This window comes from Gymnoscopelus microlampas (assembly GCF_963454915.1).
Source record: "Gymnoscopelus microlampas genome assembly, contig: SCAFFOLD_55, whole genome shotgun sequence".
Taxonomy (NCBI): domain Eukaryota; kingdom Metazoa; phylum Chordata; class Actinopteri; order Myctophiformes; family Myctophidae; genus Gymnoscopelus; species Gymnoscopelus microlampas.
The window spans coordinates 226,682-245,124 of NW_028155755.1; the positions used below are offsets into that span (position 1 = coordinate 226,682).

An 18,443-nucleotide genomic window follows, 5' to 3' on the forward strand; every position below is an offset into this window, starting at 1 on the left:
AGTTGTGGTCGGGGGAGATAGGCCTTGACCTTAGCGAGAAGTCTGAGTTGAAAGAAACTAGCTTTAACAACGGAACTGATGTTTTTGTCGAACTTAAAGGTGCTATCCAGAATTACATGACGTGTCAGCTTGTGTCTAGGCCTAACCCTTTGTGTCTTACAGTATATATACCATCTGTATTTGTACTTGTGACATAATAGTGATGTCCATACATGGTATGTCCGTTTGTCCTTAGGTTTGGCTGGGACCCGTCCGTTTGTCCTTAGGTCCCAGCCAAACGGACAATACCATGCAGGTTCTAAATGGGACCTTACACTCAAAGAGTTATGGTGGTCCTTGAAATTAAAAGTTTGAGAACCACTAGTGTTGTAATTGTATAGCAGACATGAAGCCCACATACCAGCATCTGACAGAGTGACAAATCGGTTCCAAATGTGATGGAACAGATTCCGGTTGCTCAATGTTGGATCCGGTCCATCCGGTTCTGGACCCCAACTCTAGTCATCATCATCTATGGGTTGACTATAATCCCTCCTCAGCTTGAGAGAGACACATTTGACACGGCAGTAAGCATCAGAGATCTGCCCCACAGTTTCCCACGTGTCCTTCTCTTCACAGTAGCACTCGATGTTACGGAGAGAACTACATGAAGAGACACAAACAAACAACCGTGAGAGACATGTCTGGTGTGGACCAAACGACACCTTTTCTCAGACATTCATGTCGGTATTTACCGGCCATTGACCGGTAAAATGTTTAATTGGCCGGTAAATATAAACACCACCGGCCACCGTGGCCGGTTGGGAAAATGAGGCTATTTTATCATTTAAGCCTATTATTAATATTATTATTTGCATTAAAGTAGTTGGCTACAACCGTTACAATCATAATCATTTAAAGTTTATATCATGATCTGACTGTGGTTTAATTCCGACAGCCTGCTCGGTTGCTGCTGTGCGCTGCAGTTATAGAATAGCCTATTTGTTGTACGATGGTGTCGCGCGTTGAAAATATCAGAGCTACAAGCTCACAGCACGTCGCAACGCGTCGCATTGTGAGCTTGTATGTCTGCTATTTTTGAGCACAGCTGAGAGACACAGCTGTGTCTCCTCCTGATCAGCGCTGAGTAGGGTTGCTCTGGCTCGCTCGGGTGTTGATAAACAGAACCGGGATTTTCCGAGGTGATAGAACCTGTACCAAGCCGGACCCAATTGTCGATAAAGGGACTCGTTCCGAACACGTGTGGGTCGTGGATATTATGCAATCACAGTGACTGTCTGTCTGCAATGGATAAAGTGGTGAAAGTTGGTGAAAGCAACTATAGAGGCAAGTAATCAACCTCGCGCAAGGCCACATCATGACATATATAATTAACGTTAACAAAACAAAACAAAACCTACTTTTGCATATCAAGGTTGAATGAGAATCGATGTAAAGCCCAAAATATATATTCATTTGTTTATACTGTGCGACGGTGTTGCGCAGGGAAACCACAGCCCGAAGGGTAATTAGGACTCGCCCCAAAACACCCTCGCCCCCATTTTTCAGTCGGACCAGCGGTTCTTGTATTCTTGTATTTGTTTTAGCCTACTGAGGATAAGGGTAGATATAGGTTTAGGATTAGGTATAGTTTTACTGAGGTTAAGATTAGGAATAAGATTAGGGTTAGGCATAGTTTACGGATATGTTTAGGAACACCGCCGGATTTTCCCCGGGGCGACTTTGTTTGGGGACGAGCCGCGAGCGGGAGTTTTGGTATTCGACTCGCAGCAGTTCACTCATGCCCACTTTATTCATTTCATTTTTGGCAAGCAACATCTCTGCATGATATAGACTATAGTAGATCATATAATTTAGTTATCTATAAAAACAGGAACAGATTGCATCTGTGATAAGTGGAAAGAAGCGCAGCTCTAACGTAACAAGGTGTAATGATCAGTTGGGTGCATGTATGCAGTGCAAATACGCATGTGACGTTAATTATAATATATGGCCGGTAAATGTATTCTTTGGCCGGTAAAATATAATCCTGCCAGCCATGGTGGCCGGCCCAAAAAATGCCTAGCGGAAACCCTGATTCATGTAGCAGCAGTGTCATACCTATCATAATCGTCGACAGCGAAGTCCTTCCCTCCTAGTACGTAGTAGATCAATCCATCCACCACAGCCATGCTAGGCGAGAAGCGTTTCACTTGCATGGGGGCACACATGGTCCACTGGTTGGTCTTAGGCTTGTAGCACTCCATCCTATTTTCCATTGTCCTTTCATCATCATACAGACCACCTATAGACGAACACAAATTAACAGGATAGTAACTGTTAGTGTGTTTTATTAGGTGAGTCTACTATGGAACTAAGATCAGTGGTGGAAAGTAACTTAATACATTTACTCAAGCACTGTACTTTTACACCACTACAAGTCAGAGGCAAATACTTTATTTTATTTATTTTTGCAATTAAACAGTTTACTACTTACTTATTAATGTTGCTCATTTTGATTATTTATACTAAACAAACATTAACTGATAAATGATGATTATTATTATAGGTTGAGCTACACAGCTACTCCACCTGTACCAGATCTAACATTACAGTGATGAATACATTAATGCATTACTTATTACAATTCAATATACAACTGTGAAACTGTGAAAGGGGCCATTCTGCATATTGAGTATTTTTATGTTTAGTATTGCAAGTACATATGAATTTTATGCCTATATTTTTGTACTTTCTCTTGAGTAAAAAAATATTTCTATATTCTGGTATTGTTATTCTTACTCAAGTAAAAAAGAAAACAGAGTACTTCTTCCACCACTGACTAAATAGAAGTAAGATACCTGTAACATAGATCTTTCCATTCAGAACACAAGCAGCTGATTTATTACGTGGAATCTGCATAGGAGCGACTTCTGTCCACACTGATGTTTTAGGGTTGTACTTGGCCACCTCAAAGAGCATTGATGCACCACCTAGAGTCCAGGAGGACACACACGTCAAAACATTGATCACCGTCAACAGGAGAAGCATGAATACATAATAATACCAAAGGATTTGTACATTTTCAGTGAACCATTATGCTTGACATACACTAACACTACATGAAAAACACAACTTCATGAAACCCAGCAGGCTGAACCAGAAGATAAATAAATCTGTTCCATACCAATAAAATAGAGCTGTCCAACTAGTGCGACCACATCACAGCTGTTAGAATCGTAATGCGCTGCCACACCGACAGAGTGCATGATCTGCCAGGTGTTTGTGTTGGGGTCGTAGCGTTCCATCGAGTTGGCAACCCCCCAGCCCCCCACTGCAAACACATATCCATCCAGCATCACCAGACCTATGTAACATGTGGAGTTGAGCAGAGAAAAAATAAAAGTAAAAATGATTAAGTGATTACCTTGGCCATAGGCGCCGATCCTGTGGGTGCTCAGGAGATCGAGCACCCCACGGGAGACAGCGAGCACCCACTGGGAATGCGCCGGTCGGACGGTTAAAATGCTTTGTAACATGCACACTGCGCAGGATGCATGACGGCCGGTCTGGGCCGGTCTTACGGGTCTTATGGGCCGGTCTTATACCACACGTAATGCTGAAGAGATGTCTGTCATTAATACTCTCTCTGTACTCTTTAAAGTCTGATTATTAATTCCTTGTTCCAAAAGTTATCATCCGCCAATAATCAAATTGCACAACTTCGACTCCCATTGGCTAAATCATAAATCAGCGCCCCTGACCTTGGCCATATGCACTATGCTGCATCTCATTGGGTAACCAAGGCAAAAACACTTTGCGGTTATTCCAAAACAAAGACAGGGCAACAGCTCATTTTAAATGCTGGAAATGTGATTAATGTGAAAAAACTATCTATGATCTATGTTATAATTTGGCATTCTCATAAATAGGCATGCAACAGTATACCGTATTACCGCGGTATGAACAGCCACGGTATTGATACTGTGAGATTTCCGAGCTCACAGTATTTATTTATGTATTATTGCATGTGCATATGCACAGCTCCACTCACACAAGCCGCAAGAGACTTGTGATATAATAAACCATTTCACTTCATAAGCGGTCAGTCACATAATACAATTTCACAGTCAGTAAAAGCCCTGCTTGGTTTTGATTTAAACATCAGCTGCAGTACATTGAATGGGAGTTTCCTACCTGAAAAAAAACCCCAGATCATATTGTATTCCTTTGGCTGCCTCTTGATTTAGTCCAAGCAGCTAAAATAGGTTTTTTTTTTTTTTTTTTACAGAAAAAATGCTATAATGCTCAAATGCTCTCAGGCAGGATGCCATCTGTGCCATCACTAGTTGTTGATGTGTGACTGACTGATTATTACTGTGCACATGTACTAAATAAGACTTTGTGTTTGAGCATAAATATGCATTTTGAGAACACAATGTTTTTTCCCGCGCGGCGCATTCCTCCCCCACACCTTCAGCTGCTGGCTAGAGGAAACACTGAGACGCCTTTTAAAGGGATAGTTCAGATTTTTTGAGTATTTTCTGTAGGAAATACTTACCATTAATGTAGTGGTTGCAAAGGTATTAATTGATTGCCCGAGTCCCGTGGTCAGAGTTATGGTCCGTTTCTGATAAATATGAATGTAGTCGTCATTTGTATTGTTGACCTATTTCTACCATATAGAGCAGGTTTCGTTCAATTTCGACCCCTCTGTCACATGGTACTATTTTTTGTGTCATATATTTTGTGAGTGAGTAGGCTGCCGCGGCGCAGTGATTCTGGACACAAACATTAGTACCATGTGACAGAGGGGTCGAAATTGAACGAAACCTGCTCTATATGGTAGAAATAGGTCAACAATACAAATGACGTTAGTTTTTTAAATGTATTTATTTTTAATGAGCGGCCCCCACAAAATCTACTAATCTACCGAAACTACTTCATATTTATCAGAAACGGACCATAACTCTGACCACGGGACTCAGGCAATCAATTAATACCTTTGCAACCACTACATTAATGGTAAGTATTTCCTACAGAAAGTACTCAAAAAATCTGAACTAACCCTTTAAGAACCTGCTCATTTTAATACATTTCCATATAATTAGATATTAAATATAAAAGCAACTGATATTGTCTGGAATTATAATCTGAAATGTGTAAATTTGGTTACAGATTACAGATCCTAAATTGATTGACTCTGATGGTAATCCTCACCTGATGTAACCACAGCATATCCGTTTACATCCACGGGCAGTCGTCCAAGAGCCTTCCACTGATTGGTCAGGGGATCAAAGCTGAAAACTTTATCAAAGCCCTCTAAAGTTTTAGTCTCTCCCAACGTCACGATCACTTCAACAAACAGAGGAGAAGGAGCAGGTGAGACAGAGTAGATTTAAGAGTTGAAGGAGGAACCAAATGTATTTCGTTGAACTATCAGTGTTGTAGCCCCAACCCTCTGGAACCCTCTCCCCATGGAGATTAGAACCTTCTGGGATAGAGCTTTCAGTGTTGTAGCCCCAACCCTCTGGAACTCTGTCCCCAGAGAGGCAGCACCAAATTAGCAGTCACTGAATGAATCTCATGGAGAAAATTGGTATGCATTTTGACATGTATAAAAGCGCAAAAAACTAAATGAAAGCTTGAATTGTAAACTTAAAATAATGAAATCATGATGCAACTAGAAGGTCTTCACCAGATCAGGTAGGTTATTGGGGCCTCGTGGTGGCGCTATAATAGGCCAATGTGAAAAGGGTGGCATTTCTTCCTCGGCATAGTGGGAATGTGCGTGCAAAATTTCACGGAAGTTCATGATTTGAGGCATTTTGTTCAAAACCAATCCTGCAAACTTTGGAAGCCAATCAGGAAGGAATAATGAAGAATTGAACGGATCCGTCTTGATCACATGACCAACATTTCACGGCAATTGCACACTGTGTTCATGATTTGAGGCATTTTGTTCAAAACTGACCACTCCTGCAAAATTTGGAAGCCAATCTTAGCCAATCAGGATGGAATATGAAAAATCCGAAAGACCCGTTTGATTTAATGACTATAGAGATACTGTGCATTGATTTGTGTGATGTTTGGACAAAATCTGTATGAATAATAAAAAATAAAAAAAAGGTTTTGCAGAGATCGGCCTCCTGGTGGCGCTATAACAGGCCGATCTGAAAAATTCGGGGGCAGAGATTCTCTTCTGACATCCAGGGAGTGTGCGTGCACAGTTTCGCTGCAATCAGACCAACGGTGTCGGAAATTAGCTGTTCAAAAAGAGCTAACGGACAGACACACGGACAGGGTGCAAAACATTAGCCTCGAGTGGCCAGACAATATCACTGGCGAGGGCTTTTCTTTTTTTCTAATGGCAGATACATCTGGAACCAAGCTGGCAAAACATAGTCTTGGCCATGCCTTCGGCCTGGCGGAGACAATAACCATTATGAAGCCTGAATAACAAACCTATTTTTTATTGGCAGATAAGCTTTTTCCAGCATCATCAGGGCCAACATGCATGCATGTGTTCAGCAGGGTACCTGTGGTCCTGCGTGGGCGTGGTGTGTTACAGTAGGGACGCTCCTTGGCTTCAGAGATGAACCTCTGGCTCTGAGGCTCAACCACAGTGAGGAGGTAGGAGGGACTGACGAGAGGCAGACGGATGTGCTGTAGCACCTAAAAGAATGCATAGAACACCAAGTATTTACTAATCCAACTGGAACAACGTTATATAATAACTATGCATATTACCAGCCAGTAGCACACATACAGTAGATGCCAAATATGTATTGGAAAGTTACTCTAGAAACTAACATGCATTTAGAAGACCCCTGACACATTGATAGGCAGAGACCTCTGATCGTCTGGTAAGGTGAGAATAAGAAATGACTGACCTTTTCAAAGCTCTGCATGCGGGTAGGACACTTGTCTAGCCACAGCATGGCAGCCTCAAACACCATGTCCTCCTTGGGCACATTGAGATGGTCACTGGAGAGAACCTCTGTCAGTCTTTCTACAGAGAGAGACAGGAACTCTTCCTATTGGTAGAAAACAAAATACAGTAGATTAGAGACCACTGTGACTGGCACTGTGACTGATTGAATGTTTCTACCCAGGTCTGGGTCAGTTGTGGTGGTGGTAGGTTGAGTAATAATAAAAATAAATAATAATAAAAAAAAGTTTTAGCAGATAAAAAAACCAACAACAGACAAAATCAACTCGGGAAAAGTATGATTCCTCAATCACTGACCTGCTGGTAGATGACACTGAAGTGTTCCAGTATGTAATCCATGCTGTGTTTCACCAACATTTCACAGGAGTGGTCATCAGCAGAGCAGTAAGTCTCTACACAGTTATTTATGTCCAGGTGACACATCATGTATTTACAGCAGGCCTCGCGAACAGCAGTGACATCAAACAAGTCTGATGCTGCTAGCAGGGCCTAGAACAAATGAACACAATGTCTTTATTAAGCACTGACGTCATGTCGGACAAACATGGATGGACACAATGAATGAGGTTTATTATGATAATACATTACCTTCACATTATCAGTAGAGATGGAAACCTTAGAAGTGTAGGCATAGTTCACCAGCAAACCAATCATCTGAGGCTCCACTCCTCTGATGGTCACCCTTTCCTGTGTGGACTCCTTCATACCAGATGTAAACATGGCCTGTGCAGGTTGAAAAGCTGAATGGTTGGCTTGGGTGTGTTCATGGCTTAGGCCTTTCTTATTTACATTGTGTCAACGGTTAATTGAATTAATTGGATATAGCATGGAAATAGCATGATGATCGGTTCCCCTTAAGCAGAATTGAAATATATTTCCTTAACAGCAGGTCAATAAAAGTGTCAGTGTTTCCCCTATATGCATTTAACAGTGGCGGCACGCTATGCCTAGTTTTTGGTTGCCACAGCTTGATTTTTTAAGCGACGAGTTGTGAGCTTGTAGGTCTCCTGTGAAACGGTTCTCCCTAGGGTAACATCTTTCTATGGGTTACAAAGGTTTCAGTAACCGGGTCATTCCAGAATTGGAGGACATTTTACGTCCCACCCAAGAAATGTCAAATAATCCATTTACAAAATACTAAATAATGCATTTGTCGTGTAACTTGTACTTGCCCTTAGACCAAATCTAAATCAACTTGGAGATTTTTTTTTAAAACATATTTTAAAAAAAATACCAAATAAGTCTGTAGTACCCCTAAAATGCAAGTTTTCTCTTGTCCCAACCCCTTGGTTGCCAAATTGAATCTCAGATAAAACTGTTAAAATGACATTTAAATCTACTTTCTTTTGCATTATTTTGTTCATAGATGTCTCTTATAGATGTGGAAACATATGTTTTAATTAACCTAATATTTTAAATAAGTATTATTATGCAAGGAACCTGTGTCCCACAACTTGCATGCAACCCTGTTACCTTAAACCTTTTAGCATGGTAAAAGAAGAAGAAAAGTGTGAGTCACATGACACACTAGAAGTGTCATCATCAAACACTTTCCTAACATCATAGGTAGAGCAAAGGCATCTCCTCACTTCTATTATTCATATTTTTATAACATTGTCAGCCTTACTTGAATGTCTCAACCTACCTCACGCAACCCTGTTATGCATATTTCCAGAATAAGATAAATACTTGACAAAAAAAGATTTACTTATTTATTTATGTGAGTTTGTCCTCTTGGTAAATGCTAACATCTAGCTAAACAGCTAGCTTCTATTCCTGAGAAAAAGCTAACATTAGCATAGATTTGCAATCCTGTTACTTGCAGCCCTGTTACTATTACTTGCAGCCCTGTTACTATAACACATATAAAACATGTAATAAAAAATACCTTTGATGCCTGAGCTGAGCTAATCAAGCTTTTGATAGTATATTACCTATTATTGATGAATATATAACAGAAAATGGCCAAATAGAAGGTTATTTTTTCAAAAATTCTGAAGCCCAAATGTCCTCCAATTCTGGAATGACCCAACCCACTAGGCTCCAAATAACTTTTAGGCAATAGCTTGCCTGTAGATCATCGCAGCATATCAAATCAAGTTGCAACAGATGTATTTGTTTTGTCTAGAGTCGCGCTAAGTCCATGCTTTTCCAGTTTTGGTATTTACAGTACAAAAGCCCCCTCGCCCCCCACCCTCCTCACTTCACTATTTTCAACCCAAATTCTTGAGCTAGAGAAACAGGTAACAAAATTATGCATAGACATTTGTACTTCATTTGCACTACTTTTCTATGTGGTTAAATGTGCAGGTTTCTCAGCTGTTCAATAAGCCTCATTAATTAGCCCACTTGTCCCATCGAAGCAGCAGGCCTTTTCAATTAAAATATATCCACGCTGACGCTGGTTGTAGCTGCTATGGTAGAGCTTTCCAAACGCAGAGCTATGTGCGCAGTGGATAGCTGTACTATCTCTGCCCAAATCACCTGTTACAATGAGGAGCGATGATTTGGGAGTGGAAGGTAACTAACGCTAGTTGCAGAAAGACCCCCTTCATTTGGGAGAAAAAGAAAGCGGTCGTGGTATTGCGTCACTGAAATGATGACTGATAAACAGACATAAAGGACTTGAGCTGAGCTGCTGTTTTGGTTGTCAATAGCCAGAGTGAGACTGTCAATCTTAGACACACGACTTAATGTTTTGAGGAAAATAATTATAATATTTTGAGGAAAATAATTTAAATTAAAAAAACAACGTTATCCTAGGGGAAACACTGAGTGTGTATTTACCTCAAAGTAAGGGCTGAAGGAGGCCAGTACATAACGATGGCAGGGGACCTCCTGTCCCTCACAGCACAGAACCACATCACACAAGGTTCTGTTGAGACGCAGCCTGTTGAGACCCTCTAGGACCTTGTTGGGATGGTTGGGGTCCACAAACATCTCAGCATCCAGGGAGGATAGAGGTACACTGGTGTCGTCCTCCTGAAGTGCAACGACAACAACATCCAGACAGAGGGACATTTATAAATCAGACAAATAAACTACTGTTCATCTGCGAGTAATGTTGCTGATCTAGTAATGATGCTTGAAGGCTGTCACTCACATGGTCAGTGTCCAGTCTCATCCTCTTGGCAGCCTGTGGTGATTCTCTCTGGAAGGCAGCATCCAGGATGTTGTCAGCCATGTCTAGAGGTGAGGTGAGGTGGAGTGGGTCTCGCCTGCAGAGAGAACACACAACATTACTGTTACATGTGGTTACACAGTGAAATCCTCAGTTCATTTAACTCTGAGAGGGTACAAATGGAACCTTGATGGAATGAACGTGATTCACCTGTCTCCGTATTTTAACTGCCTGTTTATCACAGTGATTTAATTCAACTCAGGCTGAGCATTAGTGAAATGAGGTTGTTATAATGTGGTAAGATGTGAACGAATGGAGTTTTGGAGTTACTCTCTCACCATGTTTAAAATGCAAAGAAACAGCCAATCTGAAAAATTCGGGGGCAGAGATTCTCTTCTGACATCCAGGGAGTGTGCGTGCACAGTTTCGCTGCAATCAGACCAACGGTGTCGGAAATTAGCTGTTCAAAAAGAGCTAACGGACAGACACACGGACAGGGTGCAAAACATTAGCCTCGAGTGGCCAGACAATATCACTGGCGAGGGCTTTTCTTTTTTTCTAATGGCAGATACATCTGGAACCAAGCTGGCAAAACATAGTCTTGGCCATGCCTTCGGCCTGGCGGAAACAATAACCATTATGAAGCCTGAATAACAAACCTATTTTTTATTGGCAGATAAGCTTTTTCCAGCATCATCAGGGCCAACATGCATGCATGTGTTCAGCAGGGTACCTGTGGTCCTGCGTGGGCGTGATGTGTTACAGTAGGGACGCTCCTTGGCTTCAGAGATGAACCTCTGGCTCTGAGGCTCAACCACAGTGAGGAGGTAGGAGGGACTGACGAGAGGCAGATGGATGTTCTGTAGCACCTAAAAGAATGCATAGAACACCAAGTATTTACTAATCCAACTGGAACAACGTTATATAATAACTATGCATATTACCAGCCAGTAGCACACATACAGTAGATGCCAAATATGTATTGGAAAGTTACTCTAGAAACTAACATGCATTTAGAAGACCCCTGACACATTGATAGGCAGAGACCTCTGATCGTCTGGTAAGGTGAGAATAAGAAATGACTGACCTTTTCAAAGCTCTGCATGCATGCACTAAGGAAGAGAGTGGGCACTAAGGAAGAGAGTGGGCCCTAAGGAAGAGAGTGGGCACTAAGGAAGAGAGTGGGCACTAAGGAAGAGAGTGGGCACTAAGGAAGAGAGTGGGCACTAAGGAAGAGAGTGGGTACTAAGGAGGAGAGTGGGCACTAAGGAGGAGAGTGGGCACTAAGGAAGAGAGTGGGCACTAAGGAAGAGAGTGGGCACTAAGGAAGACAGTGGGCACTAAGGAAGAGAGTGGGCACTAAGGAGGAGAGTGGGCACTAAGGAAGAGTGGGCACTAAGGAAGAGTGGGCACTAAGGAAGAGAGTGGGCACTAAGGAAGAGAGTGGGCACTAAGGAAGAGAGTGGGCACTAAGGAAGAGAGTGGGCACTAAGGAGGAGAGTGGGCACTAAGGAAGAGAGTGGGCACTAAGGAGGAGAGTGGGCACTAAGGAAGAGAGTGGGCCCTAAGGAAGAGAGTGGGCACTAAGGAAGAGAGTGGGCCCTAAGGAAGAGTGGGCACTAAGGAGGAGAGTGGGCACTAAGGAAGAGAGTGGGCCCTAAGGAAGAGTGGGCATCTCCATGTTTAATTGGACGAATTTGTTAAATGTTCTTAAAGTATACATGATGTGAACATGCAGGTACATCATTATAATAATAATAATAATAATAATAATAATAATAATAATAATAATAATAATAATAATAATAATAATGTATACATTACATCATTATCAGACCTACACTTATCATTCAACTTCTTATTTATGCCCAAAATGACTGAGTATACAGGTTTTGTAGCGATTTGTAGCCAATTATAGAAATATTGTGCCTTAATGGTCGAATGTTCCAGCATCCTCTAATCATGTTTAATTACATTACTTCCTGATTATTAACTATTTACATTTCTTTGGGGGTAAATGAACCAGTTTAACATGTTGGTGCCCAGTCTCTCTAGTGCCCAGTCCCCTTAGTGCCCAGTCTTCCTGGTAGCACAGCTAGCATTAGCTGAGTAATGCTATCTTTAGCTGTATGTATGTATGTTATTGTTAATACATAAACTCACCCCCTCCATCACACTGCCGTCCACCTCCATTATTCCGTCCATTTAGAGTTAATATTAACTGTTATAAATGTTCTTTAATCTGATCATTAAAGTGATTTCAATGCTTTCTGCTCTCTCTGCTGCTCCTTCACTTGCAGTTGTCGCTTTAGATGACGTCATCAAACGGCGTGCGTGTAGTTTTATAGCAGAGAGCTCTACGCGTCAAGAGGTAACGGTTTAATATACGGAGTAGCACTGCCCTCCTCGGGCCACATGTGTGTACTGCAGCTGCTGTTGTGTACATAGAGCTAGAACTAATGTACTGACAGTAACTAAAGTAATAAAGTACATGTACTCAAGTACATGTACTCCCCACTTTATGGACAATATTATTATTATTGTTGTCATCATTATTATTATTATTATTTGCAAGCACATGACTTTGACTACATTTGTAGGAAGGGAAAACATATTATATTTGACCACTTAAGCCCCTATTTAAATATAGTGAAAGTAGCCGATCTACAAGCTCACAACACGTCGCAGTGTGACGTGTTGTGAGCTTGTAGATCGGCTACTTTCAATATATGTTTAATAATAATAATAGGTGTGTTGTGGTTCAGTTCTATAAAGAAACAGACAAAGTCAGACTTTATTTTATTACATATTCATTCATCTCAACTCATTGTTTTACTGTGTGAGACAAAACAAATATATTACAAAGACAAAACATTCAGAACAATAAATACATCATGTGACGTGTGTGTGTGTGTGTGTGTGTGTGCGTGTGCGTGTGCGTGTGCGTGTGCGTGTGCGTGCGTGCGTGCGTGCGTGTCATTCTGTCTGTCTGTCTGTCTGTCAGACAGACAGACAGACAGAGGTCTGTCAGATTGGGTTGTTTATTGGGTTTGGGTTGTTTATAACCCAATTAAAGGTTCTTTAAACCCAACAAGTTGGGTTGTTGGGTTGGTTCACTTACCCAACAATAGGTTGTTTATATAACCCAATTAAATGTTATTTATACCCAACAATAGGTTGTTCATATAACCCAATTAAGACTTCTTTAAACCCAGCAAGTCAGGTTGTTAATGCATTATTATTTTTTATTACTAATTATAACGGGTTGTTCCCTTTTATAATCGACATTTCATTGGCACAACTGATGGTCATTAATTTAACAAAAGTATCACATTATCACAATTTGTTGGCATTTACTCACCTCTGATCCTTTGTTTGTTTTCTTGATCAAATATATTCTCACACCAATGTAACAATAATGATTTATTAAAATTCTAGTCACAGAATTTAACACATCAAAATATAAAATTCCCATAAAATTTCACAACATTTCTCCCCTTTTAAACAGCATCAAAACATTAGCTTTCCATTTCACTGACATAAAATGTAAAATGTAATGACACTAAACGGTCACATAAAATTCCACAACATTTCTCCTCTTTGTAACAGCTCCAAAACATCAGCTTTCACTGACAAAATGTATTAGAGATTAGAGAATGACCATAGGAGTTTGTAAACACTTATGAACAACAACCGTTATGTATGAACAAATGAAAAACGTCTCATCTCTGAAAGGAGAAGACAGAGTGCACAGTGCTCTAAGTGAACGGAGCCTGCCATTCTTCACAATATGTAACTGGAATCATTACAACCCTAGAAATAATATGGCAACAAGCAATGTATCAACCCTCGAATCATTAAAGTCCTCGAACAAGGACTTGAATGAGGACTGCGCCAGACAGATTTCTAATCTTTCTGCCACCAAATCACCACAGGAATTCAGTGGCACTGGACAACATCTGGCTGATAAGTTAACAATTAAAGTGGACCCTTTCTAAAGTTACCAAGGATGTGATCAGAGCAGGGGAGAGGGGAGAGAAAGGCAGAGATGGTGGGGGGGATCCAGGTCAGTCTACTTGCAAGCAAGTATTTGCGTCTTCAGGAACTTCACCGCTGGGGAAACAGTTCCCTCGAGTCCATAGACGACATCCTGGAAGAATTGCCAAGTAGGCAAACACTGACATGTATATTGAATGTCAAAGACATAAAAGGTTTTGAAACATGTGTCCACAGCTGCAAGAGCCGTCTCCGTCTCAATAGCCTTCCCTGAGATGATCACAAAGGCTTGAGAGCTTGCATCCCATCCGATAGCAGCAGCACGAACGGGCACGACCTGGACGCTCTGGCCTGCTCCAAATACTCCACCATGTTAGTTCCGACCTATGATGAGAAAGAAAAGAAAAAAGATAATTATTTCTACCGGTGCAGAGCAATTGTCATCAGCTCTCTACTGAAGCTCTTTCAACCCCCTCCCACCCCCATCATCTGATTTAATAGAGCTCTATGAGAAAGAAGCGTGACGGCCCTAAATTCAATGGCGTAGTCTTAAACAATTTATTCTGGGTGTGTGGCCAGTCTACTTATGTGTGGTCTGTGGTTTATACATCCCACGTCACTATGGAGTGATAACTTACACCGAGTTACAACTTGTAAGAATAGTGCTTCATGAAATGAGTATCCTGACAAACGTTAAGCTGTGTCACTCATTCCACGAATAGTTGCACCTCATTGTAAAGAGGAATCAGGCTTTCCAACAGTGTAAAAGAACAATTGCAGTCATTTAGCTAAGAATTTATATTTTAATTTCTGTTCAAAGGTAAATTACTTACAGGCTTAACATCAATGAAGAATCTTTTCGATTCTTCCACACTGGCGCGGACCACTTTTCTGCCATGTCTATAAACAGGCGGAGGGAGCATGACAGGCAGCAGCATCAGGGCTACTTCTCCCCTGGCATCTGTAGGAGGACAAAAAAAAAAAGACAGCAACGCATCAACATCAAAATCACCCTCATCACCTACAAAGCCCTGAACAACCTTGCCCCCTTATACCTGACTGATCTCCACCGCCACTCCCTCATTCGCCGCCTCTGCAGACACCAACCCACTCACCCCTATCACCAAGCAAGTACCACACCCTGGAGCCTTCACCATCGCCAGCCATTGCCGTATAGAACTCTTGACTTCCCTCATGCAAATGTCAACTCAAATCCCATCAAGATAACCTACATCTGACAATCCTCCTCTGCCATCACCCTCTCTCTTCTTCCAATGCGTTTTCCTTTTGCAGTTTGCTTACTTGACTTTCTTGTTTGATTGTTTGTTTTGTTAGTTAAGTTCTTATGTAAAGTGCATTTGAGTACCCAGAAAAGCATGATATAAAACCGAACTCATTATTATTAGTGAGGTATTCTTTACATTTGCTAAGTTAGTTATAAAATAACTATTTTACCCAAATTGATCTGAGGAAGAGAGTGGGCCCTAAGGAAGAGAGTGGGCACTAAGGAAGAGAGTGGGCACTAAGGAAGAGAGTGGGCACTAAGGAAGAGAGTGGGTACTAAGGAGGAGAGTGGGCACTAAGGAGGAGAGTGGGCACTAAGGAAGAGTGGGCACTAAGGAAGAGAGTGGGCACTAAGGAAGAGAGTGGGCACTAAGGAAGAGAGTGGGCACTAAGGAGGAGAGTGGGCACTAAGGAAGAGTGGGCACTAAGGAAGAGTGGGCACTAAGGAAGAGAGTGGGCACTAAGGAAGAGAGTGGGCACTAAGGAGGAGAGTGGGCACTAAAGAGGAGAGTGGGCACTAAGATAGAGAGTGGGCACTAAGGAAGAGAGTGGGCACTAAGGAAGAGAGTGGGCACTCAGGAAGAGAGTGGGCACTAAGGAGGAGAGTGGGCACTAAGGAAGAGAGTGGGCACTAAGGAAGAGAGTGGGCACTAAGGAGGAGAGTGGGCACTAAGAAAGAGAGTGGGCCCTAAGGAAGAGAGTGGGCACTAAGGAAGAGAGTGGGCACTAAGGAAGAGAGTGGGCCCTAAGGAAGAGTGGGCACTAAGGAGGAGAGTGGGCACTAAGGAAGAGAGTGGGCCCTAAGGAAGAGTGGGCATCTCCATGTTTAATTGGACGAATTTGTTAAATGTTCTTAAAGTATACATGATGTGAACATGCAGGTACATTATAATAATAATAATAATAATAATAATAATAATGTATACATTACATCATTATCAGACCTACACTTATCATTCAACTTCTTATTTATGCCCAAAATGACTGAGTATACAGGTTTTGTAGCGATTTGTAGCCAATTATAGAAATATTGTGCCTTAATCGTCGAATGTTCCAGCATCCTCTAATCATGTTTAATTACATTAACGATGATTAACGACATTAATTACATTAAGATGACGTTGTCATCCTGGTTAAACAACTCACTGGTTGTTCCTTTACTCACATGTATTTAACATCTCTATTAAACACCATTCTAACATCAGCCTCAATCCAACGTCCATGTAAACAAGCTCTCACAACACGCACACATAACGTAAACATGTATATTTGTACAACACACGTAAAACTCATGAACACAAAGACAAACACAGCTTAAATAAACATACCTCGTTGTTTTAGACGTTTTAAACTTTAACAACAAACACACGTTCCTCCCGCAGCTCCTCTTCAAAGGGACGAGGTGTTACACCTAACTGTGTCCTCCTGACAACAACACACTACAGAAGATCAGTTCCGGACACAACAACTCCTGTGTAAAATGACAAGTCTATGTATTTTTGTGACCTGCAGGGGGAGCTATAACACCAACATTGTAAGAAAGTGAGAGCTTTTGTAAAACAGCTGTATAAATGAATACATTGAATAAATGCTGAACCCTCCTCAGGACAGAGTAAGCAATGAGCTGTCCCATAACCATCTCCAGTGGTGCACTGGTGAATGATTTATAGCATTGAAATGGAAATCATCCTTCATACCAAACTATGAATGTATGTCATGGAATACTGAATTGGCATATGCTAGCATTTTACTTTGAGCTAAAAAGCATTATTTTACACTTTGGGCTATTCAAAAATAGCAGATCTACAAGCTCGTATCGCGGCACTCGGTACCGCGATACGAGCTTGTAGATCTGCTATTTTTGAAACATCGTGAAAATGAGTGCAAATCTTTGAATATAAATACTTTTAAAGCGAACATTTTGAACTCAAATCTTTGCTTCTGGGGGGTCCCTGGAACAAAACATTTTGATGGCGGTCCGCGGCCAAATACATATCATTTTGGGGGTCCTTGATATGAAAAAGTTTGAGCACCACTGATATAGAAACATACGTTTTTCAGAAAACTGTTGGGATTTAGGAGACATGTAGAATCGGCTTCAGGTCTCAATGGGTTAATTGACACAAGATAAGATAAGATAGATAAGATAATCCTTTATTGCAGATGTTATATGGTGAGTAAATAAAGACAAGTAGCTTTATGAATGTGTCGGCAATGAGTCCTTTCCACCACTAGACAACGTAGGTCTGCTAAAAGACAGCAGGTTCTGACCCCCATCATACTACAAACTATGGCATTAGAACCACAGATGGTTTAGTAAATACCATCACATAAAATGTAATATTTTCTACACATGTCTCTCCCCTCCCTTCTCAATAGCAGGCACTATATATTCTGAAATGTGTTTAAGCCCCTCGTGGGTTCAGAGTAAAATTAACACTATTTACCGTGATTTGCTACCAGTCCTGTAATACACACTGGAACTGATTCAGGGGTGAAGTGATTTTCTGCTCATCTTGAACGTATACAATAAAATAGTTTTCTATCTCCCTGTGTTCCATATGGTCAGATGTGCAGTCACTCTCTCCACGTTTTAAAATGCAAAGAAACTTGACTTTTTGCGTCTTATGTAGTCAATAGTCACCTGATATACTGAAGCTTTATTTGAGCATATCACATATTTTTCAGTAATATCCTGGCTACTACACACTGTTCAGTTGACAGACATTTAAGATGTTCAGTTGACAGACATTTAAGATGTTCAGTTGACAGACATTTAAGATGTTCAGTTGACAGACAATTAAGATGTTCAGTTGACAGACATTTAAGATAGATGTTCAGTTGACAGACATTTAAGATGTTCAGTTGACAGACAATTAAGATGTTCAGTTGACAGACATTTAAGATAGATGTTCAGTTGACAGACATTTAAGATGTTCAGTTGACAGACATTTAAGATGTTCAGTTGACAGACATTTAAGATGTTCAGTTGACAGACAATTAAGATGTTCAGTTGACAGACATTTAAGATGTTCAGTTGACAGACATTTTAACTGGGAGTTACAATGTGTCGGTCACCCAAAACTAGTTTGGGGGTTTTATGTGGAAAAG

At 41.1% G+C, this 18,443-nt stretch overlaps 1 protein-coding gene across 1 annotated transcript; it reads right to left on the reverse strand.

Moving 5' to 3' along the window:
* Positions 1 to 3,116: 3,116 nt before the first annotated feature.
* Positions 3,117 to 16,720, reverse strand: LOC311041283 (kelch-like protein 20; the record flags this gene model as incomplete). The annotated part of the gene is made up of 9 exons (XM_084086189.1): positions 16,661 to 16,720; positions 10,035 to 10,149; positions 9,719 to 9,913; positions 7,520 to 7,654; positions 7,229 to 7,420; positions 6,873 to 7,016; positions 6,519 to 6,654; positions 5,200 to 5,334; positions 3,117 to 3,346 (listed from the first exon to the last, which is right to left on the reverse strand). Exons 2-9 carry the CDS (start codon positions 10,113 to 10,115, stop codon positions 3,117 to 3,119), a joined length of 1,248 nt encoding a protein of 415 aa, XP_083942315.1. The 5' UTR covers positions 10,116 to 10,149; positions 16,661 to 16,720.
* Positions 16,721 to 18,443: the final 1,723 nt, after the last annotated feature.